At 41.3% G+C, this 21,346-nt stretch overlaps 1 protein-coding gene across 2 annotated transcripts in view; it reads left to right on the forward strand.

Moving 5' to 3' along the window:
• Positions 1–2,170: 2,170 nt before the first annotated feature.
• The window catches only part of Gria3 (glutamate ionotropic receptor AMPA type subunit 3), a 277,086-nt gene continuing 257,910 nt past the window's right edge, over positions 2,171–21,346 (forward strand). Inside the window, exons 1-2 of one of the 2 annotated variants that reach the window (XM_052171184.1) lie at positions 2,171–2,408; positions 3,558–3,716. In XM_052171184.1, coding sequence (XP_052027144.1) covers positions 2,318–2,408; positions 3,558–3,716 — 250 coding nt within the window. In that variant the 5' untranslated portion in view covers positions 2,171–2,317. The remainder of the gene's footprint in view (positions 2,409–3,557; positions 3,717–21,346) is intronic. The other variant, XM_052171185.1, reaches the window with a different exon arrangement.

The following is a 21,346-nucleotide window of genomic DNA, read 5'->3' on the forward strand; positions in this document are numbered from 1 at the left end:
TATGTAGTTCTTACAATAGCCTTACAAAGAAAAAAAAAGTAATGTTCCTATTTTGAAGACAAAAACACTAGGATGTAGACTCCTGAAGTTGGTCAAGGTTGCATACTACCTACATGTGATAAATGTTAGATTTGAACCTGTACCCATGTCTTGGGTCTATGATTCCCAGTAATACTCTACACATTTGTCAAGGGATAGTCAGTCTTATCTCTTCTAACCTTATTGCTCTAATCTTCCTTCCACTGGAAGAAGCAGTCACCCCTAGAGCTCAAGTTTATCCTTCCTTCCAACAATGGAATGTCAAAGTTGAGACAGGATTTGCATGAATGATGGAGAGATCAGGCATTGCCAGAATTGCCAGCAATGTGGGAAGAGCTGAGAACCACTTTTTCTGGTTGCCACAGAGTTTGGAGGCCATTTATTCTCAGTTCCAGTCTAGGCATTGCTAAAGTCAAAGATCTGGAGTAATGAGTTCAGGACCCCAGCCCCTCATCCCTGGTCCAGTGTATATTAGTTTGCTTTGCTCTGACATAAAGGCTCATTTTATTCCCTCAGACTAGAAGATAAAAAGAAAAGCAGAAGATATAGAGAGGATAAAAAATATATCTGTGTTTTACAGAGATAAGGCAGGAACAAAAGATGTGACTGAAGATACCTTTTTTGTCCCAAGAGGGGAACAGGGCTATGGAAAAAGCATGTGGGGGCAAAAGGATCATACACAAAATGCTGTGAAGGAGGCTACTTCTCACCAAGAACCCAGGCTGAGTGTTAGGGGTTCCTAGCTTCTTTTCTCTCCTTAGCTTGGAGAAAGGCAGGAGAGTTGGGTGAGAATGGTAATCATTGAAGTCTGCACTCAGTGGGGGGAGGGAAGAGTTCATCTACCTAAAGTCAACAGCAAGGGAGCAAAGCAGCTAGGGGCAGTTTCCTCCAACCTTAACTTTCAATCCCCACCCCCATCCCAGCTCACTCCCACACTTCTCTCCTTGGTCTGCAGGACTGAGCGTCCTTTTCATTAACCTTTTAGCTCCCACCTCCATACACGTACTATTTTCCTATACCCTCCAAAGCAGTCAGCAGTCACAGCCCCCGCAGCTGGCAAACCTGCCTCAGCGCTTGGGTAGGGGGAGGGACACACCTCCCAATGCTGCGGGGATGGGGGAATGCGGGTGGGGGTTGTTCACTTGCCCTCGGATCTCTCTGCTGTAAAAGCTGAGCTGAGCGGCAGAGACCAGGCATGCGCAGCATCTTAGGGCGCATTGTGATGGGTACTGCTTTTCTGAGTCTCTTCACAAAGACTCAAGAGTAAGCACTAACCACCCCTCAAGACCCCTCATCTTTAAGACGCACAAACAAATGTAGAGACACTGCAGCTTTTTAAAATCAGGAAACTGGTTGCAGCTTGAAAGTCTGGTCCACGTGAGGATTGGTGTATTTCTGTTGATCCCGTCTCCGGTGTTGACTTACGCCGGCGCCTAGGCTTTGCAGTCCAGAGCTGCAGTTTGCAGTGGAGCCGAGCGGTGTGCGGCTTTAATTCCACGTCAGATCAACTTTGATCAATATCCCCCTACCGGCCCAATTGGAAGAACCCAATTCACCGGAGCTGAGCCTTTGAGGCTTTTAGCTCTTTTCTTCTTCCCCACTCTTTAGATCCACCATCTTCGAGGGCGGGGGAGCCCTTTGGTTTTCTTTATAATTTCTTTCTTATTTCTTTATCTCTTCCCTTATTATTATTTTGTTTTTGTTTTTGTTTTTCACGATTTTGGTTTTGCTCCGGTTTTAATTCTCTCTGCCTGTTTCTGTCTGTCTCCCTGTCTCTATCTCTGTGCCTGTTTCTCTGTCTCTGTCTCTGTCTCTCTGTCTCTGTTCTCTCTCTCTCTCTCTCTCTCTCTCTCTCTCTCTCTCTCTCTCTCTCTCTCTCTCTCTCTCTCTCTCTCTCTCTCTGAAATCGCTTTGGGGAACCCAGCTTGCAGCCAATGAACCCGCCTTCCAGATTGGTGTGAAGACAGAAGTGAGGTGGGGGGGGCGTGGAGGGGGTGTGAGAGATCCTGGGAGGGGGAGAGGAAGAGAGGAGAGAGGAAGAGAGGAGAGGGAGAGAGAGAGGGGGGAAGAGAGAAGAGAGAGAGAAGAGGAGGCGGCGGCGGAGGAGGATTAGTGTGGGGTGGAAAGGAAGAGTGAGCGAGCGAGAGCAAGTTGAGGGGAGGGGGTGTAAGAGCCGGCAAATTCTTTTTCTTTTTCTATTATTATTTTGACGACTCCCGAGTTGCGCCCATGCTCCTGTCAGCTTCGTTTTAGGCGTAGCACAGCCAGGCAGAAGAAAATGGGGCAAAGCGTGCTCCGGGCGGTCTTCTTTTTAGTCCTGGGGCTTTTGGGTCATTCTCACGGAGGATTCCCCAACACCATCAGCATAGGTAAGCTACCCAGAGCCAGCCAGAGGGGGCCAGGCTCTTCTGCGTCTGAAACCCACTACCCTAGTGGGGCTGGGGGTATCGCAACGCGCGTCCCTGTCCTGCATGGCTTGGGGACGGTGACTAGGGATGGGGATCTTGGAGACCTGAGCTGCAGGAACTGACTAGTGTGGGGGAACATCCGAGATGAGAGAAGGGGTCTCCCGGGGCTAATGCGGGTGGACAGCCAGGTTTTCTGAGCTGACCAAGGGGCATGGGAGTCAAGCTGGAGGTTGGGATGCTGTAAGAGGCTAAAGAGTCGCGGCTTTTCAGCTCGCGATTCTGGACTTTGCCAGGGCACGCTTGCAGCCACTGGAAGTTGTCCCAGGGTGATACTGCCTGTCTGGCCGCGCCAGGACGCATAACCGGGGCCCAGGTCTCCCCGTCCCGCATCTCAGGCTTCAGTGAGACAGGATAGTGTTAGAGGAAATGGAACCCACTTCGAATCCCCCAGACCAAGGAAGTAGCTGTGTGGATGGAGGATGGGGTGGGAAGTGAGGGTGATACAAGGGGCCGGGCAAGCAGGGAAGTCACGCAGACCAAGGATTCATGAATTGTGGCTGTGTCTGTCTGGAGACCAGCTCCAGTAGCCGGAAGGGAGTTCTCCCCGCCTTGCCTGTATTTGCAAGTAGAGAAGTTAGAATTGTTGCTTTTATTGAACTGACCCCCTGTATTGTCATAAGGGAAAGGTTGGGACTGCAATGGGAACAGAGTGGTTTTTCTTCCCACCCGATCTATCCTTGTACCCCAAGGGGGAAAAAATGAACCAGCTGTGGGGATAAGGGTGGGGGTGGGGCTGGAGTCAGGGTTCGGGCCAGACTCAAGCTTAAGAAAGAACCAAGTCCCACTTTTCGTTCCTTCCTCCTTCTCCTACAGCAGCCTCCTCTTTCTCCCCTTTCTTTAGTTTCCTCCGTGTACAAAACCCAGGTTTTTTTCACAGTGGAAATCAGAGTTTCCAAGTCTTGAAAGAAAGACACACAGGTTGAAAAAAATGAATCCTCAACTGAGCTTCCCAGTAACCCCGAGGTAGCCTGGTAGCTCATGCTTGCTACTTTCTAACTCATGCCAAAGTCGGGGGGACACAAGCCGAATCTCGATTGCCTTTGCTTCTAGGTGGACTTTTCATGAGAAACACGGTCCAGGAGCACAGCGCTTTCCGCTTTGCTGTGCAGTTATACAACACCAACCAGAACACCACTGAGAAGCCCTTCCATTTGAACTACCACGTAGACCACTTGGATTCCTCCAATAGTTTTTCAGTGACTAATGCTTGTAAGTAGATCTGCGATGGCTCCCTGTGGGACCTTAGGGGACCTCATTTGCATTTTGTTTGTGATGCACGGGGTTTTGCATACACGTGTGCTGGGGGGGGGGGGTCGGTGATTGCCTCCATAAGCACACTGAGGCAGTAGTCAATCCTGGGTTCATGTTGCATAAATGACCCTTGAAGAATTCTGCTGCGGGGCTGAAAGCAGTGGGCAAAAAACTCTGTGGTTTGATGCAAAACTTCCACTTTCCTCCCTGCTAAACTGGTGTTCTCTCCCCCGCATCCTTTTTTGTTGGGGGAAAAGAAAGAAAGAAAGAAAATAGAATGGTTGTTCAGGGAAATTTCAGATGGGATTTTTAAAAAGGAAGCAACAGCAGCTCCTTGATTGAGTCAATGCAGGGCATGCACTACTTGAGTGGTAAAGCTGTGTCTGGTGATAGGAATGGACTGAGTCTGATGATTGCCTGACAGATAGGAAGAAAATATGAGAACCCTGCAAACAAGTGACCTTGAGGCATAGAGCAGGCTGGATTCCTTGGCCTCTTTCAGTCCTACCCAGAGCGCTCTGATAGGAACTGATAAGACTACAAACTGATTGCAAGTGATAAATGCACGTCAGCCTGAAAGCAAGAGGGAAGACCATGCTCAGGTGACTTTTTGGAAAGCCAATCCTGTCTGTGCCTTCGTGCCTGCTTGAGAGCACACACACACACACACACACACACACACACACACACACACACACAGGATTGTTAAGGACAACACAGTTCTTAATTTAGAGCAAGAGGTTGGTTGTGGGAAGAGGCTTGAAGCAGGAACCGAATGCTAAAAAGGAGAATTTCATCAGCCCCAAAAACATTTCTGAAATCCACGGTTGTACCCATGGTTATCTCTTTACAAAGGGGACATTTTAACAGTAAAATCACAGGAACTCAAAACGCTAATAGATTGTTGGACACAGGTCTTTGTTTTGTTTTATTTAACTTGAAAGGATTTGTGTGTGTGTGTGTGTGTGTGTGTGTGTGTGTGTGTGTGTGTGTGTAACACTTAATTCTTTATCCAAGCTTACTTTGTTTCACTGAAAGTTTCTCCCAAATGAAGGCACTTGACACAAAGTATGTCTTCTTTCTATGGAATGGTGTGCTTTGAAATCTGAAGTTTCATCATATTTTGGGAAATGGTATTAAACCTTATATATGACTTTCTTCAAATCTTTCCATCTCCAAAGATATGTCATCCCTAACAGTCCTTAAACAGGACCTCAAGCATACATTTCATTGGATTTAAAGATTTGGGCTGAAGGGAAAGTGGAGTGAAGAAGTACTTTTCAAAAACTGTAACAGTTATCAGCCTGCAGAAAAATTTAGCTGAAGGTGCAGATTCTTTTAAGAACATGTTCCGAGACACTCTGTATTTGACATTCTTTAGTTTTCCAACACTGACAAAAAAAGAAATGTATTAACTTCAGTTAAGTGTGAAAGTTACAAAATGTCTGGCTATACTTCCTGTCTTACTTTTGTAATTTCCAACCTCTCTCCAGCATTCACAAGGCACATCTGATTCTTAATCCTGCTACGCTGTGATCTCAAGAGGCTGAATCCAAAAGGCAGTTTCCTAAATATCAATTACAACAGATTTTAAACCAAATACATGAAACCAACGGCGTGCATTATCATTAACAAGGGATAACACATATTTCGTCCGTCCGTCCGTCCCCCCCTCCCCCCCCCCCCCCGCCCTGTCTTTCCACTGATGAACTCTGGGCTAGTAGGGCCATTTGATTTCTCAGGAATGACTGATTTCCAAAGCTTTACGTCCTGTTCTTTTCAAACTGCTCTGACTCTCAGCAGTCTCCCTCTGGCTATCAGAACCATACCTGAACAACAGTTAGGAAATGATCTCTGCCATGAGAAAAATCTCAGATTTAGGAACAGGTAATAAATCATCCATATTGGTGTTGAGGTGTCTTAATTACTCACCTCTCGGGGCAATAAATGACCAATGAGGGGACAGGAAAACCAATTGATCAGAATCTCTCAACCTAAATCCATAGCACTCTTACTTACAAGGCTGGGTTATAGTTGCACACTTGAGAGTGTAAGAGAAGGGGTAAGATTCACTAGGCAGCAAGAAAAACAAGACCAAAAGGAAACCTCCTCCTTAGTTATATCAAATATACACAGGCATACACAGTCCCAGGACACACTGGGAGAACAATCTAGAAATCAGTGACGTGGATCTAGCTGCCTGTTGCACTCTCAGACTGTACAGCTAACTCAGAAGACAGCAGAGAAAAGCTGCCATCTTCTCTGGTCCCCAGAAAAGTCATGTCTAAAGTCACAATTGTCTGAATGGGTGTCAGATCTCAAAGCTGTCTCCTGGCAGCTGCTGCTTGGTGGCTTAGTGTGAGAACGGTACTTAGTCCTACTGTAGCCTCTGAAAACAATAATTCAAGTGGGCAGAGAAATGCTGGCGATGTCTGTCCCATCCCTCCCCCCACGGCCTTTATTGTTCTTCTTGTGGAAGTATGAGTCAAACATGTGAGATACAAGCAAACAATTCTAACAGTGCTTGAACACAGCAAATGACTGCAGAGGCCAGTCTTCCAAGTGATTATCACCCAATTCCACAGAGGAGACAAATAATTCCAGTGCCCTCTGGCCTCCCTATCTGGGGAACTCCAGTGAAAACCTCAGATGTGTCCAAATCTAGCTATGTACCCCTCCTATCTAGTTCAGTGTGAAACTGGATTAGCAACAATTAAGGAACCTTCCTTGTCAAGCAGAATTCCCAGTTTCAGTTTTCTTTGGGTCTGGAGCTAATCTCATCTCTTGATCTTTGACCCTGAGGTAAGCACATACTTTCTAGGGCATAGGTATGCAGGCAAACTGAAATGTGAGGGATAAACAGACAGCAAAGCCTTCTGTCCCCGCCCCGCCCTCTGCGTCACCTCTGCACTGTCACCTTTCTCCATGCAATGTATTCAGAAGTCGTTCTCACAATGAATCCAAGGCTCCAGTTATTTAAAAACTCTACTAGCAAGCAGCCGTTTTTTTTTTTTTTTCACAAGCCTCAAGAGGTTTGCTTAAGACAGACTCTAACTTCATTCTGTGCCTTAAGGGGCGAATAAAAGGCTCCCTGGCTTTGAAAGGTGGTTCAGTTGGGATCTCAGCTCAGAAGAGAATTGAAGTTTCTCAGAAAGACTCATCTGATTTAGAGCACATGTTCCCATTTCATAGGAATTAACAGAGTTCGCTACCTTACTTTTCCATTTAGCAGAGAGAATGAAGGTTTCAGTGTAACTAAACCGGTTTCAGCATTCATGCATCTGTAAACATAGAAAGGCACACACATGATTAGTGCATAAGAGAAACAATGCACACCCATTTTGTAAGTTACAGATCTAGCATTTAGGGGAAGAGGAAAAAAAAACCCAAAACAACGTGATAATTCTCAGGCTTACAAGGGTAAGGAAATATCAGGAGATTGCTCAGTCCTGTGGTTTGACTTTGCTGTCCCGTTTCCTCGGGAAGCCCCTTTGATTCCCTTGAAGTCCCCTCCTGTGTCATGCTGCTGTGCACTTGTAGTGCACTCCACACTACACCGCCCCAGCCTCTGCAGTGTCAGCTCATTAGCACACAGATCTCATATTCCCTCTCCGCACTGTCATTGCAAAAATTGCTGTTGTACACCTTTACAGCCAACAAATGTGCTCGTGGATTACGTACTGTTTTCGAGAAGCAGGGAAAAGGCAAATGTAACCTGAAAGGTTATTCACCGCAGAATCGTCCTCTAAACGCATTGGCTTAAATAAAAATCTGTTGACAGAAGCTCAGTGTGGATACTGAGACTGACAGTGGATGGGGGGCACTACTTACAGGAGTGCCAGCTCTGATGGAGCCCCAGGCAAAATCCCTTTTGTCAGCTAAACCTAACCTACCAACGGCAAGGTTCTCTTCTATTAATTTTTACAAGTGACTTGAAATCTACCTGCAAACTGAGAACTTACCCCTTTTATAACTGAGCCTGTTTTGCTACCAAGTGTACTTAGCTGAGACAGGCTTCTATCTCCTACCCACAGAGTCACAATCTAATTATCTAATTACTCTAATTGCCAGGAAGGAGCCACTTAACCATTTAGGTCCATTTGGAAAAGAAATGTCTCTCTTGATCACAAGCTCTGCAATTCCTCGGGCTTTGTTTTGGCTTTGTTTGACTGTTTGCCTTCATCATATAAGCTTATAAACTAAGATGAATACTGTGAGCTCAAGGCTCCTGCCCTGCTATAGAGTCTCAAGTCCTGATTCCACCTCCCCCTAGCTGAAGGATCTTTGCACTCTTGCTGCTTTGCCTCCTCTATTCTGTCTCCTGACTAGTCCTCAGGAAGCTCACTGGCTTAGCTCTTTGGTCCTTTTGGCTTAGCCTACTGAAGCACGAAGGGGATGCCTCAGTGGTGCCAGTCAAAGATAAAAGTCACCTTCTCACAAGGTTTATCATCATTTTTTTTTTCTTAATCTATGCTTTGTAATGGAGGAGGGAGGAATGTGAGGCTATTCATTTTGGCCATAAAAATAGATGCCAATCAGCAGGCTGTAAAGGTGAGCTTCCTGCAAAGTGTATTACCACTCATACAAGACAGATTCCTATTGATCTAATAAGTGAAAGCAATGGGAGAAAGGAGAGTTTGCAGAAAAATAAAAGAGGAACAAGAATTATTCCATTATTCTATCTGTATTTACTGAAAAATGCAGCCGTGTTTTTTTTCTCCCTACAATTTAAACTTGTTTTTCTTCTAGATGAAACTAGTGTTCCATATGCCCCGTCTTTTTTACCTCAATAGAGACTGCTTCCTTAATTGTATGTTTCCCTCCATAGTCCCTACAACTGAGTGAGCAGTGGGAGCTGTTTTACTGGTTTTGGCCCCTGAGATAGCTTTACCTTCCATGGCTCTGGGTATTCAGAGATGATTGGCTGCTTCTGTTTTGACAGCTTGGGAAAAATAAATGAAGGTGCTGAGGTGTCGTTGCTTGTCTTCCTTTCTGCATAGATTTGTCATTTTTATACAATCGATTTAAGGATTAAAAGACAACAAAGATGTTTAAGAGATGAGCAGGCATTTAGGAGCTAGAATTCATTACTTCATTACTTTGGGGCAGGAGAATGAAAGTCCTTATCCAAATGATTTGCCTTTGGATTTCTTAGATGGGGAACCACTGATATATTTTAAAAGAGCTTTTGTGAAACTTTGTGTCTCCTATGAAGATCAAGAAAATCATATTCAACCAAATTTTGACTCGATTCCTTTGCATGTTGGTAGTTTAGGTCTAACTTGATGGAATGTCCAGGAAACTGTACCATTAAAGCAACCTATGGAGAATAGTTATACTTCAACAAAGCGAGGGAGCTGACCATGCACTAAAGCAACTCCCCCCCCCCCCCCCGCAAGCTCCTCGGGAACTAGCCAAGCCCCCAGACATAGAGTTTCAAATAGTCTCAGCCTAAAGTCTAGAACCAACACAGGGTTAGGGACACTGTCTCCCAAAGGAGTTAATGCTTAACAAACTGATAATATGGGCAAAATTCATCTTTTCCATATCTGTACTCTTTTTATCATTATTTCCTTTCTTACTGTGGCTGTCCAGCTCATGCCCGTTGCCTGGTCCCCAATTGCCTACTCACTGGCCCATCCACACTAACTTTACATGGGAACTATTTCCTACACTGAGAGTCTAGGTCTGTCTTCTTTCTTGTTACACTGTCCTTGTTCTTAGTTCATTCTCCTTAAGGACTACACACTACTATGGGGAAACCTTTATCCTGAACACAGCAATATAACCTAAAGTGGTAGAAGAGAAGATTGAAATGTGTGACAGGAGATTATTAACTTTAAAACCTGGGAATATAAGAAGCATCATGTCTCAATTTCAAAGAAAGAGACTCAAATGGGGGGGGGGGCTCTTAGGATATGATACTCAGATTGGCTTTTTACCAAAATCAAAGTCAGCAGGTTTTGGCTATGGAAGTCTTTTTCAGGGAAAAGGTAGCTATCCGTAGTATAATGGGTATGAGTACAGCAAAACCATAAGCTCAGTTTCAAGTACAAAGATTGAAGGTCTTTGGGACAATTTTGGGAAGCAGCCCAAATACACAGGGTTTCATTTTATTGAAGTGGCTGTTGTGAGATCTGTAATTCTATGTGGGCAGTGGCAGGAGATACACTGTGCCAAAGGAAAGTCGTACAGGAGAGGAGACATAGAGGAGGAAGACATGAGGGAAGTTTCTATCCCTTGGAATGACATGTGGAATTGTATGCACTGGATGGACTCAGCTCCTAGCCAAGGAGCAGCTCTCTCTCATTCCCTCTAGCTTTCTCTTATCTTGGCTCAATCAAACATTCTGGCCCTTCTGCCAATGAAAGGATCCATCCTACTCTCTTCTGGACTCACACTGCACATGAGTGAGAAATGCGAATGGGGACCCTCCTCCCTGGTTCCCAATTGTTGCTTGCTTTTTAAGCTCTGATCCTCAATGCAATATTGTTTTTGACCTGTTTGCAAAAGTCAAGGGAGCATGGGTAAGACAGGAAACAGCGCTGGCCATGGGCTTTTACCATATGTTGTGCAATTCAGTACAAAATAGCATTTATCAACCTTTCATGCACTCACCATATGTCTGAAAAGCATGTGGAAGATCAGGATTTAAAAGTTTGCTATGGGCCCAAGACTTTTCATTTCTAGCAAGTTCTTGGGTAATGTTAATGCTCCTGGTCCTTAAACCACACTTGGAACAACAACAAAAAAGTCCAAAGTTGAGAGACTGAATTTACCAAAGTAAAGGTTCTTTGGGTCACAATTTTATCATCAAGGTTTCTCTAAGGAAACAAAGTCCTGCAAGAGATATATTTGCTTCATTCTGAGTCCCATATGTCTCAGTCGTATTCCCAACCATTTCATGCCCATTTCATCCAGGTAGGTGTCATTACTAGATGCTCATTGAAAACATTTGCTTAGAGATGTTTTTTGTAGGAATGTGGGATGCTGAGCCGCAGGGCAGGCTGAGAGAGAATGTAGCTCATGAGTCAGAATGGCAGAGTCTTGGCCACTTGCCACATGCCAAAGTACCCTGCTTAGAAACTATATATGCAAGAGATCTAAGGTTGCTTTGTAGTTCCAACTCTATTTCCACTTTGTTTCTCTGGGTCAAGACATGCCAGAAGGAGGCATGTAACAACTGCTTTTCAGTTGCCTGGCTTCTCTTAAACAGGGTTGGAAACAAGAAGCACAACACAATTCTATCTTTTTCAAGAAGAGACTAAAAAAATTGACTCAATTTTCAGGTACTCAAAGTGAGGGAAGAAGTGTCATGTTGCTTCTGGACATATCTTAGCCAAGGACTGATCCAAGGAAGATGTTAAAAGAATAGCCAATGACATTTGAAGATTGAAACTGATGCAATCCCACTTCCCCCACCCCCGCCCCAAATACTGCCACGCTAACAGTCTGCCTTTAGTCTTTAATTTAACAAATTTATTTATCTGTATTATTGCATTAGAAACGTATGCTAAAATCTGAGTATGCTGTCTGGAAGGGAATGAGCTAAATAATTTTTACTCACTCACATTTAAACAGAATTATTTATTCAGGTTAACACCTATTACCTTGCAAGCGTCCTCAGAAGGAGATATCCAGGGTGGGTAAGTAATCCAGAATGAGACAGCTATCTGCTAAAGGAAGTCGAGCAAAAAATGGATGGTGGATATTAAGAAGGTTGTTGATGGAAAAGGAGTCAACGAAATACATACTGTTTCTTCACATTTGTCCTCAATCGTAAACTTCGCTCCTTTATTCACTACAATCTTATCTATATTTGAATATTTTAATGGCATTTGACTCACGAAGTTGCTCTCTTCTGATGTAGTGAACCCGCTGCCTGCTTTCTGGATGGTTGTTTGTTGCCATGGATAATCGTGATGTTAGTTTTTCTGTAGTCAATGTGGGAAACTTTCAGAAGTAAAATCAGTTTGTAATTAACAGGAGTGAGCAATTTTTTAAGCTTTTAAAATAGTTATGATAAACCTCCTCCCCCCTTCAGCTATTCATGGTTGGCTGATTGGTTACCCAATAAAACAGGTAGGGATCAGGACTCAACCCACAGAAAGGTAAGTATACGGATAAAGGTATTAATATGGTGTTTTCTGTGTGAGCAAATTGTAAATTTAAGACAGAACTCTGATATTTGCAGTCAGACAGAACCTGTTATAGAACCTGAAATATCCTTTCATTTCACTGCAATATCCAAAGCTGCTCATTGATTAGTTTAAGTCTTGGATTGGGTCATTTGCATCAGAATCACCAGAGACACTGTTTTAAATATGAATTCCTAGTTTATACCACAAATGTATGAGCCAGAAAATATATGCTTTAGGCCTATCTAGCAAGCTTTGTGGATGATAATAATAATATAAAGTCAATTTGAGAATCATATATTTAATAATTCCTGATACAATAAATTGAGAAATGCAGATTCACACTGAAATCTATTGAATACTCACTAAGCACCAAATATTGTGGCTATACACTTTCATGCATGTTGCCTCTCTGGGTAATTGAAGTACTATTGATCCATGTAAATTAACAAGTTTGACTGTCAACCTGAAAATTTAGGATAGAACTTGAGAAAACTAAGAGACTAGCCTTATAGTCCCTGGGATAAATAAAGCAACAACTCTGAGATGGCAAATAGAAACAGGGGAATAGTTTTCATGTTTACTGTGTGTCTTCCTATCTTTGCTTGCTAGCCAGTGCTGCTATGAACTAGATGTCATGGCAAATGTCAGTCCATTTATTAAAATGGATGTGTTGTAATCATTTACTGTAGCATTCATTATGGCCTTCTTCCCCATGATTGTTATAAACAAATTTAAAACAAGAGCTGATATAATAACTACCACTCCACTGTACTATGTGGAAATCATTGTTCAAGGCATTTTATATGTTATATCCCAAGGAATCATTACATTTCCAGAAGTGAGGCACTTTCACCCCAATTTTGTACAAAATAGAAATCATAAGTGGTTCAAAATTCATAAGTAGCTAGCTCAAGGTTACACAGCTGGCTCTGTGGTAGCGCCAAGAGAATTTCCTGCCTCTAGAGACTTACTCAATTTCAAATGGAGTTGAAATCTTAAATGATTATAAGAGCTAGACACATCGCATATGTGGGGCATGAGACAGGCATGTTTAATAAGGAAGAGTGAAGCTTTTGACAATCTATATGTTCCAAAGCCCTCAACATATACAAATCCTATTTTTAACCCACCATGAAAGAACCAGTGTACCTTCAGTAGTCCCTAAGATGGCTGAATGTGGAAGGTGCATGTCTATACCACAATATACAGTATACTCTATTTAGCAGCTAATTATTGGTTTGGGGAAACTGTTAAATGGTCATTATAAGTAGTGAGAAAAATAGAGAAAAAAGAGCAAAGCTATACTGGGGGAAGGGGACAAAATCCATTTGTCTTCTTTTCTTAGCAAAACATTAACGTGTACCAGCATAATAGAACTCTCTATCTCTTGTGTATATACACATATGTAATATATACACATACACAATACTTTATACAGTTGTCTTCCTTATTTAAATGTCACCTCAACTCTAACCTTCCATCAGACAATGGTGAGGTATATAGCAAGGACAGAATGCTAGCATGGGGTCATTAATATATATTTGACAGATCAGAAGAGGTCTTCTGAGGGTCTTGATTTGGAAAAATTGCTTACATTCTCATATATACTCCCCACAAATTGGCGACGCTATATAAGTTAAGAATCACTGAAGAATTACCTAGAGTAGGATCTCTTATATTTCAAGAGACAGGCTTAGATCTTTAAGCCAATGTCTAAAGGAAACATGTATTCTTATTTGCTTGATGTTGCAGACAGACATAAGCTACCTGGGTCACACCCCATCATTACTACTTGTTGCTTATCAATAGCCTGCCCTAGTAAGAGTGAGAGCAATATGTCTTCTTGTCATAACCCCATTTCCAAAAATAAGAGCAGGACACAAATAAAATCCTGATTCTCATTAAAATAGTAAGCAAGGAAACAATTTGGTATCCTATTTTCAGACTCAGTCACATTCAGTCCCCTGTCATTTTAAGTGTTCCAACAGTAAGTAGTCTGTTTCCTAGTTCCCTTGAGACAGAGAAGACAACATCTAGTGGCCGAATTTTGCTAACCAAGAATCCCTGTCAGTAGCTTCAATCTTTCAGGTTGAAAGTAAAAATCCTTGACATATGTAGACAATCAATAAAAATTGGACACTACCTATTCACAAATAAGAAATTTAATGAACAAATTTTTATGTTAATTGGAGATAAATGACTGCAGTGCCCATAGAACCTGTTCTTGATTAAAACTTTATGAATGCTATTTAACTACTTCAGGGTGATATGTTTCTCAGTAAAGGCATGTCTAGCGTGTAAATTAAGACCAACCTCCTACACATATTGCCATTACAGAATAAATTACAGAAACGTGAGTACTTTAGATCCCATGTTTCTATGGCTTTGGGAAACAATAAAAGGAGAACAGAGATTTATGAGAGTGGGTGATGGACCAGGAGTTAAGACACATACCTAGTTACAGTCTCATATCTGACATCAACTGCCTCCATCATTATAAACTGGTCTCTATATCTCTGGTTCTAGTTTCTAGCTCTTTTAAAATAGAGAAGTCTTTCTGGATGATATCTGAGACTTTGATCATTGATAGCCTATCACTAGGTCTTATTAGCTTACATCATTTCTAGCTGAGGAAGTACCAACCAAATGAAATCTACCAACCGTGTCTGTATCTAGAAAGTTCTATTCGTGTTTATTGTACTAGCTCATGCTGTTAAGTCCTGTGATCAAATTATCAGATCATAAATCTGGTGGGTAGTGTTTTTACATAGTCATAACTTACCTTTCCTCATCCCAACCTCTTTCACTTATTATGAGACACTGAGCAAGTTACTTGACTTCATCATGCCTCATATTCCCCAGTTATGAATGACAATAATGATATCCTTTGTTGGGTTGCTGAGAATTTGAAATGAAATAAAAAATTCTTATAAAACATGTACAATAGTATCTAGCACTCACTGGTTATTGTTATCAATATCATCATTAATTTAAAATATTTTGAGCTTTTTGTCCTAAAAACCGAAACTTAGTTTCTTTTGAAAACTGAAATCACTTGTCACTTCAGAAACCAGATTTCCTTCCTGAACAGCTGTTCTCTGAGCCTTTCTACAGTTCTAAGTTCTTCAAACCACAGATTATTTTTTCTGCCAAGAAACCCATCACAACACTCCCTCATATTTCCAGCCCACCAACCTAACCTCAAACATCTCCCATGTATCCAAGTTTACACATCCAGTTTAACTCTTGGCAGCAATAACTACTCAAGCGCTCCACCATCAAGAAACTCTTTGAATTGCATATCTCTATATAACCTAAGGCAAAAATTGCAAAGAAAACCTATGGCTTCCTTTCCCAAAGAAACTATATTTTTTTCTAATTCAATATGCTTTTAATCTCAAACTGACTCACCTTTACAGTGTGTGTGTGTGTGTGTGTGTGTGTGTGAAAGAGAGAGAGAGAGAGAGGGGGAGATAGAGGGGGGAGAGAGAGGGAGAGAGGGAGAGAGGGAGAGAGAGAGAAGAGGAGTTACGCAGTTTATATGCAACTACATCAACTTCCCAAAGGCCCAGGATGCATCCATTTCTCCTATGAAAATGATTCAAAAGAAAAAACACTGGCCAAGTACCCATTGGTCTGGCTCTGCAGGCAGGACCTAGAACTTCTCTAGAAATGGGTCTGTCCACTGAGTAATATCAGGAAAAGCAGCAAAAATAAATTGTTAAGGGGTCTCCTGGCTATTTCATTCCTATGGACAGTGCATTAGTGAGTGAGCTTTTTTTCTGGGCCTGAAGAACCGAGGAAAAATGTTCCATGCATTCTCCTCCGTGGTAGGCACTGCTGTGCACACAAGCATTTCTCATACCTCTTCTCTCAGTCCTTTCCACCTCTTTGGTATCACTAAGCCCTTGATCACTCATTTAATGCTTCACCCTAAAGATGGTGAAAGCTAGATACAACCCCATTTCTTGTATATTTCTGAGTCTAGACAACTTCTCCAGTATACAAGAGCTTAGTCTACTTTCTATAATTGGTATTCTGGATATCCTTGGGCCTCCTGGTTTCTGCCAGAACCAGCCCAATGTTCTTCATTCTTCCTTCTACAGCCTACAGACATAAAGGAACACAATGACATCAAAGACCAATGAAGAAAGCAAAGCATCATTTCCCCTGGCTAAAAGTGCCATAGAACTGACCATGTGGCACTCATTCCTGGTTCTTGTGTCTTTCTCCCTTACATTTTTGTCGCAAAGAATTGTTGTTTAAACCTTCCTTAGAAGAAGTCTGTTTCTCCTATTCCATTTGGGAACACTTAACAGACAAATTGTAGCTCTAAAATGGACTACAAAAATTTGAATTTTGGCTCTCTTATTAGCAGTGGGCCGGCCTTGATAAATGACTTAACACCTCCATGAAGATGAATAAAAGAATAAATATGTTACACAGATGCTGTGAATGTTAAATAGGAAGATCATTCATGCATAACATTTACCATGATGTGTGGCATATAGTAAGAGTCAAGTGTAATGGTAGCTACTCTTAACACAGAATGGTGAAGTGGTTGAAAATACAGATCTCAAAATTCAACTGATCAAGGGATTTTTCTGCTTGTCTCTAGCCATTCTCCAAGTCCTGCAAAGCAACTCATCTCCCCTGTGATTGTATAGCTGAGAACAAGCTAGATGGGACAATCTTTGAATACTGAGAAGGCTACCTTGAATATAAGAGACTTGGTGTTGGAGTAAAATATGTAGAGGAAGAGTTTCTGTGATACATCATAAAGTCAGGCTATTTAAACTGCTAGGCCTCAACCATGCCACAATTAAGTGCAATTCCTTAGGATATAACTCTTCCTTATTTACTGTCTTAGAACTGAGGATGATTTTTTTACTGCCCATGTTGCTTTGGATAAAGGATCAAGGTACTTTGGATAAAGCAGCACAGAGGGTGGCATGATAACATTGGCATTTGCTGGATTAAAGGAAAGAACAAACTTTCTTCTGATATAAATCTGGTTTGTTTTTTAATGTTTTAGAAGTAGCAGAGTAGAAAAGTGAACCCAGAAATCTTCACACATTCAAGGAGAAAAATGTAGTTTGAGCTTTCTCATCAGGCAGTTTTTTTGTGAATCCTTTAGTTTCAGGTGATATGGGCAGCATGGATGTTTGGAGCATTTCCTTTTGAATGGATGGCTTTTTTCCCCTTTGGACGGTACTTGCCGGAGTCGGACTAGAAAGAGCAAACGAAGGCAATATGGAAAAGGTTAACAGTGAAATTTTGCTAACGTGACTTTTTCCTCATTTCAGTCAGGAAGCTTTTCCCCCTGACTTCCTGTCATCTGGCCTTGCTCTCTGAGCAGCCTGTCTCCAACAGGCTGAAACCTAGGTGATGACCAAAAGCAGCGTGTTTTTTCTTTCATATCCCAAGATCTTCATGCTCCACCAGCTTCATCTCCTCTTCTCATTATTATACAAGGCTGCTGCTGTTTTTCTTATAGATTAAAAAAAAAAAAAAACAAAATCAAAACATGGATCTCAGCAAAGGGAACGGAGGAGTCCAGGGACTAAGTGACTACCCTAAGGTCCCACAGCTGGTGGCAGAATTGAGTTTGGAGACTGTTTCCTAACTCTTGGCTCGTCTCTACAATGTCTATTAACATGCCTCTAATGCTCTTAGCTTTCCCTGCTGCACAGTGACACTCTGTACAAAAATGACAACCCTGTCAGTTTTAAATAGGTGCTAGAAAGGAAAAACAAGTCACACCAAACCAATTAGGGATGCAGCAAAGTTTCCGGGGCCATGGGTAATGATATTGTGCATTTAGGTGCCCACAGAGCTAATTTGTCAACATTTTACCACCCTTTGATTTATAGTAAAGACTGACCGAAACAAAGGCTAAAAGGTGTAGAGCCCACTTATGCGTCACGTAATTTTGGAGCTATATCAAGTTCTTCTAATCCAACTACCTCATTTTGTAGATGCAAGAAGTGAGGACAAAAAGAAGAGATTCATCAAAATGATGCAAGATGAGAATTTTGACTTCTGAGTGTGGTTCCCCCATCATCTTTTCAACCTTCCCACCAGAAAGCTACACTAAAGCAATACTGTAGAACCTATTACTTTTATATTTTTTGGTATCTCTTTTTCTTGAATTATGTCACATTTATAAGTTATAGTACCTCCAAACCAATTTTCAAATGTTTTCATCTTTTAGTGAATATAGAAGTTAAATGTCAAGTTCACTCATGAACACTGTTTTCAAAAAAATTAATTCATATATATATATATATATATATATATATATATATGAATAAAATCAGCTATGTTGAGCAGAAATCACGGCTGGGGATAGAGCACAGGGAGATAGTGCTTGCCTAGCAAGTGCAAAGCTCTGGTACATCCCCTGTTCTGGAGAAAAAAAAGGCAAAAAAAGAAGAGAGAAATGCCCAGAAAACAAGGAAAAAAGAATGGAAAGAAAGAAACATCGATTTTGCCACCTTTTCAGGATCACATCCTGTTCTTTTATTACATCCTTTTATCATATTTGGAAGACTTTCTAAATCTCCAAAATTTTTAAAAATGATCAATTATTACTTATACTTATTTTATCACATAGTTAGAATATTATATACTTTTGATACATAAAACAACTACACTATATATAGTTATATATTTATAAGTATACATATAACACTACAGCCAAATTTTATGCATTCAGGGATTTTTATTCTCATTTCACAGAAGTTCACAATTATGCACCAACTTGCTGTAACATCAATATTCTAGGACAGTTTTGAAAACATAATAAGGAAATAATAAATAGGGACATCTTTTCTACAATGATCACTATTCCTATGCTGGACACAGCAAAAAATAAAAGCACATGCCTATAACCCTAGCACTTAGACAGCTGAGGCAGAAAGGTCATGAGTTCAAGGTCAACTCAGGATAGACAACAAAACCTTGCCTCAGAAAAGGGAGAGAGATACTATTCCCATGATACCTCAACTATATGGCTGCATAAACAGTATCTGAACAATGGTGACACCCATAGGAATGCTGTCATACAAAGGAGTAATCTTACAGGGCCCCAGTACTGATGAGACAGGAAGAATTAGTCTTTCCCAGGAATGAATTCTTTTATTGATTAATCAATACCAAGTGCTCAGTCCTGAAATTGTATGCATACTGTCTTAGTTAGGGTTTTTATTGCTGTGATGAAACACCTTTACCAAAAGCAAGCTGGGGAGGAAAGGGTTCGTTTGACTTACACTTAGACATCACAGTTCATCATTGAAAGAAATTGGGACAGGAACACAAACAGGGCAGGAACCTGATGCAGGAGTCAGGAACTGATGAAGAAACCATAGAGAGGTGTTTCCTACTTACTTACTTAACATAGCTTGTTCAACCTGCTTTCTATAGAACCTAGGACTTCCAATTTAGGGATGGCACAATCCACCATGGGCTGGGCCTTCCCCATCAATCACTAATAAAGAAAATGCCCTACAGACTTGCCTACAGCCTGAATTTATAGAGACTTTTTCTTAATTGAGGTCCTCTCCTCTCAGATGACTTTAGTTTTTGTCAGGTTGACATGAAACTATCCAGCACACATACAAATAACATTATATGGACTCAGCACATAGTGTTTATAGGTTTATGAATGTGTGTGTGTGTGTGTGTGTGTGTATCTAACAAGAATAACTAAAGAGAAATAGGTCATAAATTTGAGAGGGAACAGAGGCCTTAAGGGAGGGGTTGTAGAGAAAGAAAATTATATAATTAGATTTTAATTAAAAATAAGAAAGAACAAGCCAGGGGGTGGTGGTGCACGCCTGTAATCCCAGCACTCTGGGAGGCAGAGGCAGGTGGATTTCTGAGTTCGAGGCCAGCCTGGTCCACAGAGTGAGTTCCAGGACAGCCAGGGCTATACAGAGAAACCCTGTCTCAGAAAAAAAAACAAATCCAAAAAAACAAACAAACAAAAAAAGAAAGAAAGAAAGAAAGAAGAGAAAAAGAAAAAGAAAGAAAGAACAAAAAGTGACAAGGGAGATAAAATTGTAAAACTTAGACAGACCATATAGAAAGTATGGTTATGATCTGAAGCCAGATTTCTAAGTTCAAATCCTATATATTACACCTAACTGTATGTAAATTACAGTTTCAAAAACACCTTTCCATAATTTTCTAATTTGATCTTCATAATGCTCATTTAAGATATACAGCTTAGGTGTTATTATCCCCACCTTGTATAATAAAGAAACTAAGACCAAGATGTGTAAAAAAAAAAAAAACAGATTAGAAATTATGTGGTAAAGAAGGAAAAATGGCTCAGGGTTACCAACTTCGAGTGCTTTGGCAAGTGTAAAGTGTAATAAGTTAGATGTAGTATGCCGCTGTCATAAGGTGGGGCTACAGCCACAGACGATGCTGGAGACTGGGCTGTGTATTAAGAGCCTCAGAAAACATTTTGTAAGGAATATGATCAACTGTTATGAACCATAAAACTTGATCATGTAAACCAAAATCGTTGTATTACACATGACAGACAGACAGAGAGACGGAGATACACACAAGAGGCAGTCATACAGAGAGAGAGAGAGAGAGAGGGAGAGAGAGAGAGAGACCAACATTCGCTACTGCATTTTATTAGATGACCTTTGTTGAAATGAAAGAGAAAGGAAACAATTTAGTTATTTGTAGAATCCATGTAGGCAGGAACTACTTAATTGGCATCTCTTACAAGGATAAAGAAAAAAATCACATAACTACTATGTTTTAAAACAGGCTATTTGCATTCCAGGTGTGGGAGAGTAAGGAGCCAGGAAGGTGACAGACAGGTCAGGCAGGAGAGCGCCTCAGATTCTGGCTACACTCTTCAGCAATGACCACTGCAGCAAATAACCTGTCTTTGATTATTAACACTTATCTTTGCAGCTGTTCCTCTGTTATGAGTTTTGGGGAAAAAATACCTTGGTAAAATGGGCAAAATTGCCAGTTCCTTGAAAATAGAGAGGACTGTTCATTTTCCTGTAACATGCATGAAGTCCACAGCAGCGGACTCTATCACCTCAGCTCTCACTAAGCCCTTTGGAGTTTATAGCTCTAGGTGTTGAACAAATATGTGTTGGGCACTTTGATCTTTCCATTAGTTGTTTCAGCTGAGGCAAGAGCAAATAAACACTTGTGTCTTGACAACCTTTTCAAGTTCAGTGGGACAGAAAGTTATACAAGGGAAAAAAAAAACAAGAAAAGAATTTTTCAATGGCAGGCTATCAAGGTTACTATAAATGCCATCTAACAAGGCAGCCCATTAAAAATGTAGTCCAAAATATATTAATATGATAAACCCAAATGAGGTCTCGTTATTCTTAGCTCTAAAGTTCTGACTGTCCTTAGACACTGACACTGCAGCCTAGATAATGGCCGTCATGGTCTGTCTTC

Source organism: Apodemus sylvaticus, chromosome X (genome assembly GCF_947179515.1).
Source record: "Apodemus sylvaticus chromosome X, mApoSyl1.1, whole genome shotgun sequence".
NCBI classification, from domain to species: domain Eukaryota; kingdom Metazoa; phylum Chordata; class Mammalia; order Rodentia; family Muridae; genus Apodemus; species Apodemus sylvaticus.